The sequence below is a fragment of the Micropterus salmoides genome, unplaced genomic scaffold (genome assembly GCF_014851395.1).
Source record: "Micropterus salmoides isolate LMB-PRFRI ecotype aquatic unplaced genomic scaffold, ASM1485139v1 Ms_hic_scaffold_7, whole genome shotgun sequence".
Classification (NCBI taxonomy): Eukaryota; Metazoa; Chordata; class Actinopteri; order Centrarchiformes; family Centrarchidae; genus Micropterus; species Micropterus salmoides.
In genome coordinates, this window is record NW_024044459.1 from 23368121 (window position 1) to 23391198 (window position 23078).

General features: G+C 39.6%; 1 protein-coding gene across 2 annotated transcripts in view; it reads right to left on the minus strand.

Moving 5' to 3' along the window:
- si:ch73-72b7.1 (netrin receptor UNC5C) overlaps positions 1 to 23078 on the minus strand; it is a 206995-nt gene that overhangs the window by 77395 nt on the left and 106522 nt on the right. For both annotated transcript variants that reach the window (XM_038702904.1, XM_038702903.1), the window contains exon 3: positions 9638 to 9781. In XM_038702904.1, the coding sequence (XP_038558832.1) occupies positions 9638 to 9781 (144 nt within the window). The remainder of the gene's footprint in view (positions 1 to 9637; positions 9782 to 23078) is intronic.

The following is a 23078-nucleotide window of genomic DNA, read 5'->3' on the forward strand; positions in this document are numbered from 1 at the left end:
TGTGCGTATAATTGATATCCAGAGGTCTGTTGGTATGACAGTATTTAACTGATACAATCTCTGAAATATTCAAACTTTTTTCACTTTGAAGAGTTTGGGATTCACTTTGTTAGTTTGTAAAGGATGGTTACAGCTATGGAAGACAAATCCTCTCTCCTCTGTCCTTTAGTTTTTAAAAACATACAGAAGACTCTAATGGGAGGGCACAGTGTGTGTGTTTGTTTTATACTTCTGTCCTTCTACTCTCCTGGTTCCTAGGTGCACTTTTAATCACCTTATCCGTCAGCTGTAGTACACACAGACAGACACACACATACACACACACACACACACACACTAGATAGGACATTTTTTTAATACTGAACCGGTTGACTCAGAGTCATTGTCTCATCAGGACAGTGACCTTACAGTGGCTAACATACACAGAAAGAGGCAGAGTGAAAGAGAAGGAGAGGAAAAATGGCATTGGTGGTGGGGTAGGTAGAAGTTGGGACGGCAGGTGGAAGGTTGAAAGATGAGAGGGAGGGAGAAGTTGGCAGCACACAGCAGGACTACTCTTTCTTAATACCAAAAACACCTGCTTGGTCTTTACCTATCAAAGTATTTTACATGTTCAGCATGCTCTCTACATCAAACCATTCAAAAGGAGCTAATGTCAGTGAGTCCATCTTGTATCATCTGCATGTATCTCTCTCAAAACCAACCAGTAATAAATTACACAGTCCAGCCAACAATTGACTTTGATTACATCTGCTGTATCAAGATCCCATTCTTACACACAAATACAAGGGAGAGATAATGTCAAGCTTCGAAAAGTGTAAGAACTTAGAATCCAGCCTGTACAAAATACTTCACACATGCTGGTTTTATCATTTTGAATTTGTAAACATGAACCACTCTCTCCCCCATTCACACAGACAGGCTCAAATACTGGAGAAGAGAATGGTATGCCATTGTAAATAGACAATTTTCTAAGCGATATTATTGTGAGCTTACACACTCAGTTGATTTTTTTGCTTTGACCAACATAAATTGAAATCATATTGTGTAAAAGATGTATCTCAAGAGGGGAAACCTCCAGTTTAGCACAAAGTTTTGCACAGTAACCACTGAGGAAGAAATGCCTGTTTTAAGGTACATGTGTTTATGGTTGTTTAATGACTAGTGCAAAAGTTTGTCAGGCTGCACAATCAATGCTTTACTTAATAAATCTCACAGGTGATAGATATGACACTGATGACTTTGAATGGAAAAAGCATCATTTACACAAACAAGTGTAATAATGTGTATCTACGCCTGTACAGACACAGTTTATTATAAGTGAAATGTTGCCTGTTTACACTGAATGCAAACTATATAAATCATCTGGCATATATTGAGTGTGCGGTATATTTTGATGGCAAAATGGTGGAAAGTTTATACATACTAAAATCCAGAATTAGGGGGCTGTACTTGTGCAGGCACAAAACAAAAATATTTATTATATGCTAACAATGTCAAACAATTGAGGCATGGAGTAAAAACTGTTCTGAAAATGTGAAGACAAATAACTACTGTACTTTTAACTTTTTTATGGATCTGGGGGAGGGGGGTAATATTCTGGGACAAAACACGGAAAAGATTAAAGTGGTAAATTTACAAGAAAAAAACACCATTGAAAATGCTATTTTTCACATGTGCTTGTGTTATTAAAGGTTCTGCATCCTACTCTATTAAAAGTAGGGTATGCAGATGTTAACCTGTTCTGAAAATTTTAATTGTGTAAACCTGATTGACACAAAGTCAATATACTACTTTACTTTAATCTCAGAGAGTATCCAGTTTTTTTCTTGTAAATCTATGTTTTTAATATTATAGAATATAATAATAATAGAATATTACCCCTTTCCCAGCTCTTTTTTTTATATACACCATTGTGATGCATCCAAACTCACCTTTAAAAAGTAAATTTCTGAATAACTGATGCCAATTTCGCTTGGACCAGGACTGAGTTAAGGGCAAATATGGGTCCCCAATCTCATTCTTTCCAGCGTATGTGTTACTGTGGGACTATACAGCTTCAATAACATGTATTGCACGGTAAATATTGTAAAGTTAGGAGCTACTCTGTAAGCACGTTAAATACCAGCAGGAGATGTGCTCAAGACTCATGAGAGACAGCCTGCCATGTTTGTATGTGTGAACAGGGCATTAGAGGTGATCATGCTGTCTGCTCTCTAGAGATTCACCACTGACAAAGCTTTTAAGATTCAAAAATTATCCAAAACATCTTCCCACCTAAATGATGAGGTTTAATTTCATGCGATATGAATCTAATCGCGGTCAGTTTCTGTGCTATATTGGTTAAGAGGGTTATGTGAGGACAAAGAGCATTGCTGAGGCTGAATGATAACTTCATAATACAGTCAATCCCTGTGGGGGACGACAGCCTGAACAGAGCATGATGGTTCATTATGGGAGTAATCACCCAAAGCTTTAGCCCTAAATCCACCACATGGCTACCCCCACAACACACAGAGACACACGTACGTGGACAGAGACAAAGACAGAATGATAGAGACAGAGAGATACTGTCACAGTGAGGAAAATACACACAGGGGCTGGAGACAAACACGCAGGCACAACACATACATGGAGGCAGAACAACTACAAACACAAACACAATGGTAGGATACTCACAGTGGGACAGAAAAACAGACCTGCACACGTAACCACAAATGTGCAAAAAACAACTGCAGACACATGGGGAGAATGAGGAGGCGATTGAGGGATGAGACGCACTCCTCTCATGCCAGCCAATTCCAGGAACAATTTCCTGGTCTTAATTAGTAAGGGAGGTGGTGAAATGAGGAGTTGGTTGCGAGAGTTGATTTCCATAAAGATTGAGAATGAAATTAAAGGAGATTAAAGCAAACTGCTCGGGGGATGAACAGACAACACACACAGACACACACATACACTCGCACATATTCAGACATGGTGCTAAGCTAGCAGGCTATGACAGACAAAAATTTGCCAATCTGGTTGCAATAGCACATGTGTGTTTGAGAGTGTTTGTGTTTTATAGAGAAACAGGGAATGTGACATTGTGTTCACGACACCAGGGGACCATGAATTCACTTCAGTGGAAGGTGTGTGTTTTTGTGCATGTGTGCAAATATGTGCCCGAGGGAAATATGTGCACAGGAGAGGAGGGACAGCTGTGTCCTTTCAATTCACTGACCCCACTTTACTCCCAAACTGCAGATAACGCTATCCAGCTTCATAAATATAACACAAGATAAATTCACAGAACAACTTAGAAGTAGACCAGGGTTGAAAAGTACAGAGGGCAACCTTGTAAAGGGTTCTTCAGTGTGAACTCCCTTATACATACACGCACACACAATAAAGCAGTGTAAGCATCTATTCAACCTTTTCTTGCATAAACTCATCTTTCCCTGTCTCTCTCAGCTTGCCTGTCTTCCCTTCCTCTGTGTCTTTCTCCACCTCCTTCCCTCTCCGTCTAAAACTTCTTCCACAGCTCAACTAAAACTGTTATTATGTTTGTGGTTAGTTTGTTGCCTCAGGCACTTCTACATAAGCACATTTCAGAGCAATTATCTAAAATGGGTGTCTCCGCCTGCATGCTACCCATGCCAAATCATAACGGTTTTCCCCTGGTGGAGCTGCTCAAGCAATAAAGAGCAAAGTGAGATGCTTGGGAAGAAAATAGCAAGCAAAGTACTCCTTTATTCTCAGAGAGGATCGTCTGGACATCCAATTCCCTAGACATTGGCATCCAGTGGAAACAATCAGACCTTTAGCTGGGGGAAAAAAAACTAAATGATGTAAGTGATAAAGCACACAAGAGGGCAAGAAAAATATAAATGGATTTGTAATTAAAACACATACGTATTAAATGATGAAAATCTGAAGTTATAAACCATGAAACTGTTCCAGCTGCAGCAGCCAATCATATTACAATAATTCAGTGGAGTTGTGTTGCTTTCCGTTTGTATATATTAATAGGAAAGTCATTAATTGCTGCTATTTTGTCAAAAGTTTCTGAAGTAACTTTATTAGTATAGTGCTTCATATGATATTTAGCTTGATAATAATCAATTTTATGTTCATCCAACAAGTTTTAAAATAGCTTTCATGGTATAACTTGTTTATGCAAAATCACAAAAATACTGGGAACCTCTTCAGTCTTCGAGGACTCATATGTATGTCTTCAAATGCCCAAAAAGCTCCAAAACATCAAAAATTGAAGAAAGAAAGGTAGATGGTGACCTTGAGTGTCACAATCGTTTTCAGTGTGATTATATAGGGAGTCATTTTCTCTAAGTGACTTTAGAGAGTCTCTTTCCACTCAAACCAGTTCTTTCACTGAACTCTCTACCCTGTCATTTCAACACTTCACAACCTGTCATCAGTCCGAGACATCAGACAAGGTCTTTCCATCCACCGTCAAGTTTTTGAACAAGTAAACAACTATTTGCTGACATAGCACTGGCACTGTGAAGCAAAACGATTCCTCTGGATCCTGGTTTGTAAAATGACTCATTAAGACAAACAACGGCTAAAGGACCTGTCAACTACTTCTAGGTACTGCAGATAACAAGAAGGGGAATGTTTTCGAATGAAACTAAATGAAAGTGTTCACTTTAGATCCTCAGGGTAAACAAATTATAGCTTTCAAAATATAAACTAAAAATTTACCATGGAAATATTTCAATCAAAAAAAAAAAGAAGTACTGCCATCATGTGCCTCACTTCTCTTTTGACTATTATTTGTAGGAGCCTGTTTTAATGCTAATTGACAAAATGTCTTTGTTGCTTTGATATAAAAAGATAATTGTGCTCCAGAAAAAACACACATCTACTAACTTTTACTGACCCTACACTTGGACTACACTTGACTAAATCAAAACTGTGGCTTACCACTTTAACACTTAAGAGTATGCTGAAGCAGTCCATGGCATCTGGGAAAAAGCTCATTGGCTTACAGCAGTGGTGAGACATCATAACCACACACACACACACACACACACACACACACTATGGGTTCTCACTATATAAATGGCCATAATGAAGTTTCCCTCAAAGCCAGAAAACAAGACTCTCTTGATGATGTCATCCAGAGAAAAACACTGAAGGTTTTCCAGGCGAGTGTAGAGGGCTAACAGCGTAGCTCTTTTGGTTCACATCAGTTTTGAATATGCATAATGAAACGTTTAAGCATTCCATTTTCATGCAGAAAAAGGTAAAATGAGACTTTTGTTGTTGGGGCAATTTGGTTTCTGTGCTGCTGAGCAACGCTTCCTATTAGAATATTTGGCTAACACACTGCAGTTGTTTCCAATTGCTGGGTTACAAATGACTGCCTATATTGTTGTAAACTACAGACAGGTTTGATCCTAAATGAACGCAGAATGGTTATAATCAGTGCTTAGAATCTAACACAAGAAATCCCTATTGAGCCTTGTTTTCCTTCATCTAATTCATCCATGATTGAAGGAAAACCTAAATACATGCAGCTGAAACATTTGCATCATAAACAAAACAGATGAAATTCACTAACAGACATTTTCCAGTTGACACAAGGCGCTGCCTGGGTTTCTGTGTCCCTGAGTGTCTGGACTCCTGATTGCTATGCACACACATGTCTCAGTGGAAGGTGGCAGAACAAATTGCCATCATCTGAAATGCGTGCGTGTCTGGGTGTTTGCGTGTGCATGTATGTGTGTATGTGTATGTGTGACCTTGACATATTGCTAATCCGTTCAAGGAGAAACACTTGACCCGATAGCTGCAGGGCCAAAGAGCAATACTGACAGAGCTTACCCCTGTGTATGTGCCTGCAATGCTGTGCATGCTGTGCAAGTGAGTGTGAGAATTTGTGTTTGTGTGTATGTGTGGTGGGGTGTGTGTGTGTGTATGTGTGTTCATCTCACCTGCTTTATAAACTTGAATTAAACTGCCTGCCACCATAACTCAGCTGAAGTGCCCTGCTCCAAAAGACCAACAAATTACTCAGAGATTTAATATCTCTGATTGTGTGTTTGACACCTTTACGGCACAACACTGATTGCCATTATCCAGCTACAAACTGCGTATTTAGTTAATGCCTTGAAGTGTTAATTCTTCAGTTATTAAAACAGCCTGGAGATGCTAGAGAATGAGAAAAATAGAGGCAGAAAAGAGAAACGGAGTGACAGAACGAAACAATAAGCACAAGATGAGCAAAGCCAGAAAAAAAGCTAAAAGAGGAGGAGACAATGGGAAAGGGGAAATAGGAAAATGAGTGGGAAGGGGAGATGGAAATTCAGCAGAGAAATGCTGAATTGCTATTGCATGGTATGGTAGCAAAGACACTTTGCTCAGCAAGCTCTAGCTGCCAGGAAGCATTTTAATCACAACAGTAGATCCAAATAGGAGCCGAAAGCGGGGTAGGTCAGGAGGTTGGGTCGATTTGAAGTAAAAGGTTATCGCAAGAGGGGGCTGAGTGTAATCAGATCTGGTTATGGGTAAAATCACTGTTATAACAGAAAGAAAGAAAGTGAAGGATGAAGGGACAGACAAAGTCAGAGGAAAATACATATTAAACAGAAAGAAGAACAGATTGAAAGAGAAAGAGAAAAAGTAAAATAAGGCAGGATTTTTATCATCTTTTGCCTTTCTGATTTCTATTGGTACTTTAAGCCTTGTCAGAGGCATCCTCTATCACCATACCTCCACCTAACCTCCAAAAGATGTCTTGTGTGAAATATTTATACCCTGTGTGAAGAAGTTGTTTGAAAAAAACAAACAATTTAATAGATTACAACATAGGCAGCAGGATACTTCTGAAAATAATGTAGAATTTTTATTTAATTTAGTTTAGAGGATTTATAATTTAGTGTAGAACAAGAAATAAACATTATAGGATGATGCAGACACAACCATTATTTCTTCCCAACACGCGTATAAATATATACATATACTCATACATCAATTATCTTGTTGAAAAGGTAAGCCACTGAATAATATGGCCTTCACTGCTATGTGTGAATTTCTGTGCTGCTGGCGTCTGCATTCACGTGTTTACCTCGGAGAATCTCAGAAGCCTATACGTACACTTGCCTGCATCTGTCTCTCAGCATGTATCGGCTGAAACGTAAGCCAAAAACAGCACATTACCCATCTTTCATTGCACCCAGAGGAGGGCCCGTTCCATTTGAGAATGTTATTAGCGGAGCTTAGTAGGATATTTCCAACTGTGTCACTAACTCTCTGCTGACAAAGAGAAAAACATCCTCTTATTCCAAAGCAATGCAGAGAGTAGTGATGCTCTGTTCTAAATTTAAATGTTCTTTAAAGCTCACAAGCTAAAATAATTGACAAATATTTTGTACAAGTGTATAAAATGTGTTTTTTTAAATAATTCTATCATAGATCATTTGTTTTGTTTTATTAAAATGAAACACCTAAAATAAATTAATAAATACTGACATGTGCAAGTCACTACGCTAATTAATAACTGAAGCAACCCAGTTCTGCAAAAGTTAAAATGCGAGACATTATTTACAGCCAAATAAAATTATCTGAATGAAAAACAAGGGTCATCATGATGGATTTGCTTCTGTAGCATGAATAAGAGCAACATGGGAAAACAAGATTTCCATGGTGTGAGTCTGTTAGAGAGATACTGTCTGTTAAAGTAATACATATGGACATATGGGCAGTTTGTTCTGAGTGTCTGCTGAATGGACTCCATCAAAGCCCCCAGTTGTCCTTTTGAGACTTCACTCAAGCAGAGCCACACTGTCAGTATAAGCCAGGTAAACCGGGAAGGTGGGGTCAATTTTTGTTATTGATATTTTTTTTACCCACTTGACCTTTCTATAACCTGAGCACTCAGACAAGTCCCAGTTGTCTTTTATGGCTGAATTGACCAGAGCAATGACGCTTGGAAAACTACTGTTGTGGGTTCAATTCTGAGACTAGTGAAAGGATCTTTGAAGGAACAATCCATTCTGTTAAATGAGGCTTAAGTTAAAAGAACTAACAAGGCTTTTTAGGTGATTTCAATCAAATATCTCAACTCCCTTGCTACACAGCTGCCGCAGAGCTGTCACGTGACCATCACTCACAGCAGGATTCAACCTTTCCTTTCCCTGGACTGTTGTTGGGGTCTAACAATCCTAAAATGATTTCCCCATGTGATCACTGTGTATGCAGTGTCACATCGTAATACTGTCTGCTAGAGTGATATTGAGTCTGGTTGGGTTTAGTCTGGCCTGTGTTCTTTTGGTGACCTTAATCAGTCTCCCAGATGTCATATTAAATTCTTCACCACACCGTAACAGAAAGCTGCTGATATGGTATACTAAATTTATAAAGCTAAGTCTCTGCTTAGAAAAGTTCCCCCAGCATGTATCATTTAGTGTACAACCCATTTTGAAGGCTCTACCCAAATACAAGTTTTCTCCTACGAGTCTTGAGTGTTAAAAGGTATAGCACCTTTACACGTCAAAAGAAAGCCAAATAAACAGTCAGAGTTCATCCATCCATCATCTTCCGCTTATCCAGGGTCGGGTCAAGGTGGCAGCAAGATAAGCAGGGTATTCAAGACATCTCTCTCGCCCGAAACACTTTCCAGTATCTCCTGGGAGATCCCAAAGCACTCCCATTTAATACCTCCAGCAAGTTCTGGGTCGACCCTCGGGTATCTTCCCAGTTCGGGCATGTCCGAAAGACCTTCAAAGGAAGGCACCCAGGAGGCATTCTTCAGATCAGATGCCTGAACAACCTCGTCTGGCTCCTTTTGATGCAAAGGAACAGTGGCTCTACTCCGAACTCCCACCGAATATCAGAGCTGAGCTAAGGCTGCCAACTCTCTGACACCCCCAACAACCCTGCAAGGCTAAAGAGCTGGACCCTTGTTCCACGGCCAGGTATGTGGTTCAACAATCGGGTGGCACCTCCTTTCCAGCACCCTAGAATAGACTTAGCAGTGTGATACCCAGATAATTGAAGCACACCCTCCGGTTCCCCTTTTTGAAAATGGGACTGGGGGAATGGGAATGGGACCTGGGTCTGCCACTCCACAGGTACTGTCCGCGACGTCCATGTGACACTATAGATGCTTGTCAGTCAAGAGCCAGCTTTTTGACTGGCTATCCCCGAGTCAGGGTTATAAAATGTAACTCCACAGAAGACGTGCTGGTCGGGTTTAGGAGCTCCTCAAAGTGGTCTTCCAGCACTGGACAATATCTCGCGGCAATATTGATATTAAGACGATTTTAACTAACTCACAATCAGAGCTAAGAAACAGTCTCTGGAATCTGCACCCCACTCCAGTGTTTCCCATTCATTTATTTATGGCGTCACAACACTCATTCTATATTTATATAGTATTTTTTCATTATTAGTGGCATAATTTGTCTAGGTTGCCTAATTTGTAATTTTATCTCATCCTTCATTGTTTGCTCTCCTAACAGCATCTTCTACTGCTGCTGGTTCACATTCAAATCATTCAACTGTTCATGAGTGATTGTATTTCTGTGAGAGTATATGAACCATGAACTCACCCAGTCTCTTACATAGTATAGTGTAAACAGTATCTTCTAATCATTACACTTCACATGCATGCTTACGGTCATGTACTCACATGCGATGCGGACGTGTGCCTTGCGGCTTTTGGTTGTTCCAGCGGAGCTCCAGGCCACGCACTGACACCAGTAATCTTCAGGACCAAACAGCTCCTCAACCTGCTGTCGGGTAATTTCTATACTGGCTTCTCTTACCACCAGACCTGCAGAAGAAAGCAAAAGCACTGCTGAATCATTTGCAACATCAGTTGAAGCTTAGATTCAAAAGAAGACTACTGCAAAATTTAAATGAGTTACGAGTTCTAGTTTCTCAGTGAGCCACTGATACTCAAGAAAAAGTAAAAGCAAAAGTCTATTGAAGCTTCTACTCTGGTGATATGGCTTTCATGTTAGCTTAAGAAGAAAAAGCCAAAGCGGTGCACAGTATATATCTTAGCAAGTAAATAGAAGCAGGGGATAATCATACATATCTGCGGCTCTTTACAAGCCCAGGTCATTTTACTGAGTAGATTCAGTACGGATTTAATGTAAACTTTGTGAGATTATTCCTTTGCGCTTCTACCACTTATCTCACTCTGCTCTCCAATTCCCTATTTTCTCTGGTGTTTTGAAAGCTGTTCCATGTGAAGAATAAGTGTGAGGTTTAAATAGCTGCACCCCACTGATAGTACTGCAAGGAAGCAATGATAGAGGAGGAATGTAGAGAAAAATAGGAAATTAGGAGTGAGGGATAAATTCAGGATGAAAATGTGGGAGAAATCAGTAAGGGACTTGTAGAACACAGGTGCACGAGCAGGGGGAAAAGACCTTAAGAAGATTGTTGAAATGCATGACAAAAGAAAGGAATAATGAAGAAAAACAAAGTAGGAGGTGGTACGGATGAAAAAAAAGTTAAGCTCACTGGCTAGGAAGAAAGAAGAGAGAGAGAAATGGTAGGCTGGTATGAGTAATGGAGAGCAACATGACAGAGTCACAGTGAGAGGAAGAGAGAGGATGACAGAGTAAGAGGTGGGAGAGGGCAATGAAATGTGAAACGGAAAGGAAAAGGAAGAGGAGATAAAAATGGGTTTTAGGTAAGTAAGTATGTGTGGACTGGGGAGTAGACCGGCAAAATGCTATGAGAAAAGATTTTGGCAGTTTATTTCAGGTTCAGCAGTGTTACGAAGACCCAAGCAACGATCTCTATGGGGCTCCACAAATCTGACTTGGGCCTATTACTTATGAAGACTTGCAGTAAGTTCTTGCCACTAGAGGAATTGAAAGACAGTTTTAGTAAGCATGCCAGCAAAAAAAGGCAAAGGGGACAGACAGGAAGGCAAAAAGCAAAATCCAGTGAACAGGATTGTGGCGGAAGAAAGGCCATTAATGGCAGGCAAAAGATTTAAAGAGAAACCCATGAGGGCAAAGAGTAAGAAAGGTAAGAAAAGCTTTTGTGGAAGCTAGCTGGGAGATTGGGAGACATGGATTTTGAGTTTAAAAAGAGTGCAAAGAAGGGACTTGAAGATGGAAGAGATGGAAAGTAAAGGGGGGGCTAAGAAGATATGGCAATTCAAATAGTATTAATGGCACAAAGGGCAAAGAGGAAAGTAAGGCAGAAAGTAAAAAGCTTGTGGAAGGTACTGCTGGCACAACAAGGGATAATAGCTAGTGAGGACGAGAAAGCTATAATGGCAAAGAGCAAAGACGGTATAAAAACCACTGTGAATACCAGCACTTGAGCAAACTAGCAAACAAGGGAGATCATTATGGCTTCAGAGCTTAAAATGAAAGAGCAAGGGACACAGCAAGAGGGGTACAGGCTAAGAAAACAATGGCCAAAGTGGCAATTATAACCAGCAAGCAACCCAGGACTAAAGCTGAGACAACTAGTAGGCAGGCAGTTGCAATCAGCAAAAACAACAGCGTGAGAACAAAAAGGACAAAAGAGATGGGTAGGAGGGAGAGACCAGTGAGCACGCTACTACTGAAATAATGAGGAAAGTAAGCCAATTCAAGTGAATGGTTCAAATGAGCCAGACAGCTAGTTATGGCAAATGGACTCAAACAAATGCAAAAAAAAAAGCATATGGGATGGTACATGGACAGGTCCATGGGGGTTGGGGACACAGTAAGAGGTTGGGAGCAAGCTTGTGCTTAAGACAAAGTAAAAGGAAAAACATGCACATTTAATGCTTTTGCATCACTGTGTACATGGCTTATTAAGCTGAAGGTCAAAATTATATATATATATATATTATATATATGAAAATATATAGGAACAATTCAAGTATTAATGGAGACATGTATGCAGCAAAGCTAAAAATTTGTAGAAAACAGAATACATTTACACTCAGAATCAAATGAACACTTTTGTCAAAAATATATGACAAATCAGAAAATATGAAATATGAACATAGGAAAGAAAAAAACCCCAGCACATTCCAGAAAACACTCAAAACTACAAATATAAGTCTGCACTATTTATTGGCTAGAGAATAATACTGCAGCATGAGGGACAGTGGCTTTACCTCAGGTTTTCTGACTGAAGATTTGCAGCTGACTTGCATTGCATAAGAGGATGCTTTCTCCCGGCAGAGGACTGTTTTAGTAGCTTTATGTTGCACTTACACGGCGCACCTTAGTAAATATAGTCTAAGCTACCTCAAGTTTTACACCTTGCCCTTGGACTCAACATTGCAGTTATTTAATCTTTAATCTTGAACTGGGCTTGTTTGGAAGTGGTTCCAATGAAAGTGCAGCTAACTAAAAAGCTCCAATACAGAAAGCTTGAAGTTTCCAGAGACATATTCATAGACTGCATAAAATTTGTGGATATCGCCTCCGGGTCTGAAAAGCACTGTTTCTGATGGCCAGCAGGGGGAGATTCCGCAGGTTACAAAATATATATCCAATTCTAGAGAAGTCTTTAAGAAAATGGCACTACTTCTCACTCTTCACGTGGCTACATTGTGATTAAAATGTCGCTACCACGGTGACCTGTCAATCAGGATAATGGCATAGCAATGCATATCTAGCCCCAGCTTCTTCCTATCATCCAAATATTGTTTTGTTCATAGTGTGTATATTAGTGTTGTCTACTCTGTAGTTTGTGTCTGATTTTATTTTATTATATTATTATTTTATTATTGTATAAGTAAGTACATCGTGAGCAATGTACAATCCTGAATCAAATTCCTCATATGTGTACACATACCTGGCAATAAAACTGATTCTGATTCTGATTCTGAAATATGGTCAGTTCTGGTTCCAAAAAACAAAATGATGACTGCCAAAATGCCAAACTTGAGGATTCAAAACAGTCCACAAACCAATTGGTGGCATCATGGTGGCTAAGTCCGCGTTTTATATATATATATATATATATGGGCTATGTATTCTATTCTATGTATGCTATTCCCTGTACACCAACAACTGCACCTCCAGTCACCAGTCTGTCAAGTTCCTGAAGTTTGCGGATGACACCACCCTCATTGGGCTCATCTCAGGTGGGGATGAGTCCGCATACAGGTGGGAGACCGACCATCTGGTGACCTGGTGCAGCCAGAACAGTCTGGAGCTCAATGCTCTGAAGACCGGTGAGATGGTTGTGGAGCTCAGCCCCAGCCTCCCCCATCATCCTGTGTGACTCCCCAGTCACCACTGTGGACTCCTTCTGCTTCCTGGGTACCATCTCCCAGGACCTCAAGTGGTAACTGAACATCACCTCTATCATCAAAAAGGCCCAGCAGAGGATGTACTTCCTGCGACAGCTGAAGAAGTTCAGCCTGCCAAAGACAATGATGGTGCACTTCTACACCGCCATCATTGAGTCTATCCTCACCTCCTCCATCACCATCTGGTACGCTGCTGCCACTGCCAGGGACAAGGGCAGGCTGCAGCGTATCATTTGCTCTGCAGAGAAGGTGATTGGCTGCAATCTTCCTTCTCTTCTGGACCTGTACGCCTTGAGGACTCTGAGGCGAGCAGGAAAGATTGCAGCTGACCCCTCCCACCCCGGACACAAACTGTTTCAGACTCTCCCCTCTGGCAGGAGGCTGCGGTCCATCAGGACTAAAAATTCTCGCCACAATAACAGTTTCTTCCCATCTGCGACTAGCCTCATTAACAAGGCCCGGGTCCCCTACTGACACTCCCCCCTTGCAAATGATACAAATGTCTCTGCACATGTAAATACCGTTTCATCTCGTGTCGGCCTCAGACCTGGGACGTCGCACATATTCGTTGTTGATTGTTGATCTTTGTTGTTGTATATTTTTATGTTGTCAGTTTATATATTTATATGTACACAATATTCTCTTCCGTTGCGTTACTTCTGCACAGCACAGACCCAGAATAATGCTCATGTATATATCTGTAACGTTGTTCTTCCATTCCATATTTATATATTTCTACATTTATTTATGTTGACTGTATGTTTGTCTACGTGTAGCACCTTATCACCACAGCAAATTCCTCGTATGTGTAAAACACTACTTGGCAATAAAGCTCCTTCTTATTCTGATTCTTCTGATTCTGAATCTGATGAATGTATTATTAGTCTAATTCTAATCAAAATAAATGTTGATTGGTTTATATTCAGCATTAATTTACCAGTAAAATATTCCAAATACCATTTACTAAAGTAAAATATTTAGACTTATGAATATTGTGCTTAGCTCTGGATGCAAACTCTGGACCCAAACAGTGTCAAGTGATGTGTACAGTGAGTCAGTCATGTGTAAAAAGTCACCTGTGCCACAATTTCAACTACATTCTCTCATTTATAAACTACAGTTATGCAAGCAAGTAATACAATTTATAGTTCATCCCATCCATGACCATAAAACAGTTTAGTTGCTCTGAAACTGTTCTTAGTTGGTGAGGTGATTCACATTTAGTCAAGGTGAATGAAGTAAGTATACTTTAAAGAGAAAGCTGGAGGATACTGTAGTAAGTATTGCACGTAATGAAAGAGGGAGATATCAGTTATAGAACAAAATAGTGCAGAGACAGTTACAGGGATATGAGAAAACAGACAGAAAGCAGGAAAACAAAACAAGAACAAGACATACAGTATATAAAGCGAAACAGAGACCATCAGGGAAAGCTGAGTTGGTTTCACAGCAGGGGAAATCAATGATTGTAATGATGAAACGTGTTCAATTTCTCAGTGAGGTTGAATTTGACCCTGCTGGCTTAGTGTGGATGGAAGGCAAAAATGGCGAGGAAAAGAGGAGTCAACATGCACTTAATTCCTTAACTGTCAGCTTTAGAAACCTGATCAGCAATCAGTAACTTGATCTTCTTAAACGTTATCTAAACGGGACATCGGGTTTTGTAAATCAGGAATCAGGAAATCAGAACAAAATGGTTAATACAGCTATTTTATTCAGCAACAGAAACCTGATTGGCCATGTCTACACAATGGTTTCTAATGGGTTGTAATATGTCTAAATGTCATTGTGAAGGCAGTGCAGAGAGATGAAATCGACCATTCTCTCTTGGCAAGGCATCCCTGTTTCCAAAATAGTTGAAGCAGCTGTAGACACATTTGCATAGTAAGAGAAAACTCTCACAGCTGAACTTGTTCTCTCACTGCGTCATTAGTCCCAATGCCCTGACCAAAAAAAAATGAAAATCAAAAGCAAATCAGGTGTAGGGAATATGATGATGGCGAACAACTTCCATTTTCCACACGCCCTTCCTAAACAGCCTGCATATAGCCTCTGACTCAAACATAAACAAACCATGCCAGGACTCAAGAGATGACATCTTGAAAACTTAAGTGACCATGGAACTTTTTAATGATAACCTGACCCTACAGGTCTGATAACCCTGCCAGGACTCCCAGAGGATGCCCATAAACGTTTAGTGATAGTGGGCACAATTTATGACCCTCACTAATCCATCCTCAGTGGGATATCAGGACTTCACCAATAACCCAAACAGGGAACAAGGAACAAAATAAAACAACTTGGAGTGTACATTAACTGATATACCATGTGTAATTAATGTTACAGAAAGAATACAAAGTTTTTTTTTTCCGATGTGCTGATGCAGGAACTTAAATAACCATAACTTGTTCGACATATCCACCAATCCAGAAAGAAGATGTAAATTGGTCTGGGCTGCGTGATTACATGATTGCATTTATGACCGTTAAACCTGGATTAACTACTTAGGCTACTTATTGCAAAGTGGATAATTTTGTGATAAATTTGTGGTTACTATCTTTCAGCAACTGATGAAGCCACGATTTCAAACACGAGAGAATAAAATAGGTAACAAACTTTATTTTAGTTTTTTATTTTTTAGGAAAGATAGGACAGAAGACTATAAAGCCAGAAGTGACACCAGGGATTCGAGTCAAGTCTGATGGCGGCCTGTGGGCCCTCTGTCCAGAGCCCAGCCTGAATCTGAATGAAGGACCCTTTCTGCAAGAGATTTGGCTCCTTGTTTTAACACAACAAAGGTTAGAAAGAACTTTGAAGGCCAATGTGGCTCCAGCACACCCAGCCAAGTGGGACGCCTTCTGAAATAGACAACTGACTCAAGCCAAGTTACCATATGGGAACATCCATGGCCAAACAAACCTAAGCTCTTTGGAGCTCCACAGAGGGAAACCGCTAGGCGGACTGCACGCGTGCATACATGGAGCGTACATGGAGTGGAGCAGAGCAGGTGACAGGTGACAGGTGACAGGTGACAGGTGAAGTATTCGATTTGACGACGCCTCGTTAATGTACAACGCTAAAATCAACAGTGGTGTTCCGTCGGGAGATACAGTTACTTAAACCAACGGTGAGAAAAGTATGTATACGGTAATACAGACAGGGACGAGATGAATATTTTACAAGCACTGACCAGGTAAAGCAAGGCTTTACACGGGGTTATAAGCATAAATACTATATAAATTGTTAAGCTATGAGTAGAGGAAAAGTCCGCTAGCTGGTACGCTAGTAATGGTGACTTGCAAGTTGTAGCAATTATCTCCCCGTCATCACGGCTCGAGCTGATATAAACATGCTACAGGCTGGCTGAAAGTGAGTTGGGGTTTTTAGGGAGGGTCGGGGGCGCCGGTGTAAAGGAAAGGGTGCACTGGATTTATAAGACAAGACAAAACGAGTGTCATTGCGAAACAGCATGTTACCATAATCGTTTAAATTCAATTAACTTGGAAGTTGGAAGCCAAAATCAAAATTGTGATTAAATTCCGATTAATTGCACAGCCCTACTATTACTAAAGATAGTTTAGCTTTAAATTGGAATCAGGAAAGATCTCCCTTCAATACTCAATATTGATCAAAAGGAATCGTAAATATTTCACTCATTCTTTCCAAATAACCTCGCCTCCTTGGTCCTCAATCATTTGTCAATTATGTATCTATGTATTCATAACTGCTTTTATCCACCCATGTGTCTGGTAGTCACAGTCACTTTACGTATTCATTTCTTTCTCCTCTTGCTACCTGATTTCATGTTAATTACCTGATAAAGCTAATCAGTGCATTATCTCGACTGATCAATAGACATAGCTTAGTGTAAAACTGAGCTAAATTTTAACAGGTTAATTAAAATTACATATTGGCATAAACTCATATGCCTTTGTGAAGATATACATTGTGTTTTTGTTCCTTGTATTCACAACTTTTAATGGATTCCACTGTGTTTACATGAAAACAATTAATTTGATGCTAGAAGGGATGTCATATATTTACATGTAATGTTTCATCCTACAGTGTCATCTGTATGTTTTCATGTCAGCTGGGAACTAAAACTAAGTGTGATATTTCACAACAGAAAAATAAGTATGCCAAATTGTTGACACCACCAAGTCTGCAACAGATCACACGCATTTACACCCATCTACATCCTCCATGAAAACAGATTTCCTTGTTTTCCTTCAGTGTCATGTCAGTGCAGAGATAAATTAAATAAATAAAAGTGGGAACAGACAGAGAGGAGAAAGACAGATGTCACTGGATCTGGAGTTGTACTGTTGAAACTGGTAAAGCCCCAGTTGTTTCCATTGTTTGCTAATGCAATGCTTTCAAAGCTGGTGTTGCTGGGCAGAAAGCGACTGAATTACCCGAGGCTTAAAAAGTCCCAGATCACTCAGTGTCTTATTTTTTTTAGATATAGTGCTTAGAGCATTCACGTCATTCTGTTATGGGAAGACAAGCATCAAATTTTGGGTCTCTGTAGCATGACAGAACAAAACCGCTGCTGTCAGCTGGGGAGGTGAGGGGAAAGAAGAAGATGAAAAATGGAAGACAAAGTATCAAGGCAAGTGGATACTGTCACAAACATTTCTATCAATCACAAAACTGCACACAACCCCCAAATATTTTTCTTAGTCCTAGAGTGTCAATTCTTATAACAAAGTTTACTTGTCAGCTGGGGAGTAAAAGTATAAGAGCGGGTGAAAGTGCTTTGTCAGGTCTGGACTTTTTTATTTGACAAATGGGAACAGGGAGTAAACATGCACACAAAAATAAAGATTTAGACAGGTTACAGTATAGAGACATACTAATACTATACAGGCCCACAAATACTGTACCACTTACAAAATGTGATGAAGAGGATGGTTCAGACAACGTGTAGGTTTCTTTTTTAAAGCAAATTTAAACGAGAATGAAAAATGCATATTTACAACGGACCTGTCTGTATAATAACTTATTTTCACATTCAAATAATGTAAGATAATTGATGACTTAGGTTACACCTGAAAACACCAAATGTTGCTTGCCATAACTCCACTGTCAGTTGAGTTGTCACATCCACGAATGTCAGTTAACAGTTAACCTACTTATTAAACATATCCAATAAAAACTGATGGCTAAAACTGCATAAGTGAGACCCAGATTCTAAAACAAAAAGATTTCTAAAAGACAAAAAAAAAATTTACACCAGTGTAACATAGGGCAAACAAAAATCAACAAAATGATTGAGTTTGTTATAATTAACTGGATTTGTTCTTAACTAGAAACACTTCACAGGATAATGTGAAAACTAATTTGAATCTCAACCATATGGATTGAAAGTATTCATAATTTGGTTTTAAGAATGAAGATGTGTAATACATGTTATTGTACAACTTTGACAGACAGACACAGCAAAGGGAACAAAATACTGGTGGCCATGTCATCAATTAGAAGCCGAGATATGTCTCTTGCAACTACCCACGCAGTCTATTGGTCTCTTTTTCATGTATCTTGCCTTTATTTCTCAGTAACCCCCACTGTGCATTGACAGAAATACATGAATGAAGAAAACAGACAAAAACAGTAATGGCATAGACAAAAATCTTGATGTCTTTGAATCAAATGAACCTGAGATGCAAAGGAAAAGAGAGAAATACATATGGAAGAAAGCTAGCAAGTCAGGGACAGACATGAAAACTGAGACGGGTGTTTTGAAGCTATATGGTTTAGTAAATGAAAGATAGACAAGGGAACATGGAGAATAAGAACGCACTCAAAAGCTTTGTAGTGTTTAAATGTGATCAGTGACAGGTCAAACAGACCAGGCCTTTAAGGAAAAGACACAGATACAGAAAAAGTCAACACTGGCTATTATTATTTCATCTGTGCCACAGAGAAATAGAGTATGGCAAAAGACATAAGGGTTAGAATAGATGTATCCAGCAGGTGGACACAATAACACACATAGCGCAATACATCTGTGAAGTGCATAATGTTCCATTTCTTGTACATTTTCGGTTTCAGAGCCATTTATAATATTGGCTCTCCTATTTGTAAACAAGTAAGATATATCATAGACATGTGTCTCAGTTTTCGCAAAAACATCTGCCCAGCTGAAGTGTTTGTGAGCAGCTCACTAAGTGCCGACCAGTAAGTGAACCGGCACCATGACCTCCCTGTGGAGGAGCTGCAAGTGAAAACACAATTTCCCTACAGGGATTAATTCAGGCTTTGTCGCTTCACCATAAACCTTCTACGGTTACTTCTGCTACCATACCATAAACACTACCTTTAAAACTAATGTCATATGACGAACGCCAAAGCAGACTTGATGCCAGTGCAGGTGGTTAAAATCAAGCTAATGGCCAAATATATTTCATGTAGAGACACTGATCAGAAAAAAAAAAGTTTGCGTGTTTGTAAGCCAGTTTTTAATATTTGTATAAAGTTAAAAGTATTATTAAGTAGATTTTTGAGAAAAAGCTAACAAATTAATAATTACATGCAGCTCAAAGGCTTATTGATGTTATTGTAAATATCTACAGATGGGTGGCAAATTTAAGGAAAATGATGAATAAATGAGTCAAGAAATGTAATGAATGTAGATGCTTCCATTCAGGGATGAATGAAGTATTAAAACGATGTGAATCATATGCTTTGGCCTTCATAATCACCAGAGACCGGTCTGTTGTGTTAAACCAGTTTTAATTTTGCTCTTAGATTAGTCTAATTAAAATCAAAAACAGTTTCACAAAAATGAAGACTGACTGACTTTGAGCATACAAAAGTTACCCACCCTATTCAATAGGTTTCCATGGTAAAAATAAGTGACACCTGCTGACCAATGTGACCACATGACAAAAAAATGAGCTTCATAATTTGATAATAATATTGTGGAGCAAGTAATGAAAAGGGAATTAGTTTTTAGAGATTGCAGTCTCTCCAGTGAGGACATCGGTAGTCCTTCATTTACCCAAGGAAAACAGACTAGAAAATAGTTAGCAGACATACTGAGCCCTGCCACATTAAAGGGCCAAAGCATCTCAGCTCTGCTCCGGGTCTGCTCTGAGCTGAGGTTTTAGGCTTCTGGAATGGTTTTGTACTTTTACAATTGAACTTCCCCAGTAAAATGTCTTTGTAGCAGTTTGCAAACATTTTCGGCTGGAGTGAAGGGAGCTTTAACGCAGTTGCTCAGTCAGCCATGTTTGTTTTCAGAAAATAAATTCTTATTTACCCTGAAATTCATGGCAAATTACTCCTACTTAAGATTGTCTAGAACTAGACAGTTTTGTGCAATGAATTTAGAAATCTACCTGAAGTAGATCTGAGCTATAGTCAAAGTCTATCTTCATGAAACCGGCCCCCTGATCTAATTACAGCTGAACACCTGTGGGAGATTTTGGACTGATGTTTTAAATTATTACACTTACAAAATACCAAACCAGGGAATATCTATAGCACCTATTCACTATTGAGACAACATACATGACATGTAAGCTATTATGTAAAATAGCTTACAGAATGCAAGCATAATATTGATCAAATGTAACAGTATTTTCTGTCATAAATATGCCAAATCAAAATAACCCAGTTCGACAGCAGAGTCATTCACTTAAAAATCTATTTCGCAGCCAGTGCTCAAGATCTGAGGACATGGCATGTTACATTACCTGAAAGCCCTCTCTGAATGATTAAGTTAATATTATAAGAAAAGAGAGTAAAAAAGGGGGAAATTAAATTGAAAGAGTAAAATGACAGGATGAGAGACATTATGAGAAAGGGGAAGAAAAAGGGTTGACTGGTTCTTCACCAACAGAGGGAAATCATCCAGGACATCAACAGAGCAAAGTCACCGATCTGTGACCAACTGAACACTCGCATACAGTAGACTGTGTGTGTTTTTACATGTGTGTGTGTATGTGTAAACTCATGGCTACCACTCTGACATTGACTGATTGAACATCACAGTCCCTTCCTGGTCCATGTCTGTAACTCCCCTATGTGCGCGTATGTGTGTGTGTGTGTGTGTGTGTGTATACATGTGAATGTAATTTAACATACACATTTGTGTCCTCCAGTTGTTCTAAAGAGGAAGTGAACCAGAACAGTCCAGGACACAACAGAAAGTCTACTTTAAACAAATACACACACAAACATGAAGATAAGCATACAGAAACACATCTGCATTTCCAGATACACACACACACACAACTTAACACAACATAAAACATTATCTGTGACATGCATGGACGCAGCACAGACACACAATTAGCCAATAAACACAGTTGTATGTACTTATAAAATCGATAAAGACACAAACACACAGCTGTTTTGCATATCAAGAGGCACTGCCAAAGAAGTTAATTGACCTCCTTTATAAATCTTGATGGTTGTTAATAATTAAAATCAAACAATCTCAGAGAGGGAGAGCCAGATAGAAAGAGAGCAAAAGAGATGGGGCATGGGAGAAGGAGGAAAAAGGTGAGAGAGCAAAATGAAAGAAGGTAGAGGAGAATGGGAGTCATGCCAGAAGGGGGGTGGGGGTGGGGGTGGGGTGAGAAACATTAGGAGGAAGAGAAAGGAGGAGAGAGGCAAAGGAAAAGACGAGAAGAAATCAATACGAGTGAGATGGCAGCAAAGGAGGGAAAGAGGTCACAAATCACCCAAGCCAATACTGTGTGTGCCAATAATGTGTGTGTGTTTGGGTGTGTGTAAATGTGAAGTCACAGGTCAGTGCAGGCAAACTAATAACTATTTACACTTTGGCTAATGGAGACAAAGTAAGTAACCTAGTACATCGTATGTCATTAGCACACTTCAAGGCTAATGGAGATATACCGAGGTCGTATGTACATTGCTTAAGCAAACACTGGAAATGACCTTCACAATAACATACGCAATCTAGACAAATGATGCTGGTTCTCACCTTAACTCACATTAATTCAGATGGAGATATGGTAAGCAAATGTCACTTCTAATAATACTACTGTATAAAATTGCCTGTGTGGAGAAAGGCAGCTTGTTTTGGTGCTATTTTATAAAATGTTCCTTTCCTGCTTCGGCTAGGTTGCAGGGAGGGGGCCGGCTGGCGTGGAGACCCCAGCGGCAGGTCGAGTTAGCTATGTTTGTTGAGGATACTGTGACAGTCAGTGGAGCTGCTTAAGGAATGAAGCTTGTTCCCTCCAGTTGGAAGCTGACCTCAGTAACCTCTAGGCCCTCCTGCTGCCCCCTCCCTACTCCCTCACCGTCCTCATTGCCTGTGACCTTCACCTGGCTTACTCGCCCTCCAGATGAGGCTCCATGCGATTAAAAGTAATTTATTGAATTATCGTGAAGTTCACATATAGCTGCAGTACACTTTCCATCCAGCAAACAGAAAACAAGATGTTCATAACACCTTTTTAGGTGTGTCACTTTCTTTTTTATTTAAAAAAACATTTGGAAAAAAATTATATGCAATTATGTGTATGAATGCAAACATCTCTGTGTTTTGGCAGCAGACGATGCCTCGTACTCCAGTGACGGGTGTTCCTTCACTGTCATTCTGTTTGCTCACTTTGTAAAACGCAATTGTAACGTCAGCTCGTCATTCAACTGAGGCAACGCAGACACTGCAATTTAATGGAGCACAATCCGAACCAGATTTCACCTGGTGAAATGTACTTTGTCGTTGCACTCGCTGCAGTCAAACAATGTCTCCTTCTGCTGCGTGTATTTATTCTTCATGCAATTTTATGAGCAATTATATCAACATCAGTATTTCCTGAATAAGAGGACAAGTTTAATGTGATTAGACGTACAACGTATTTTACAATAG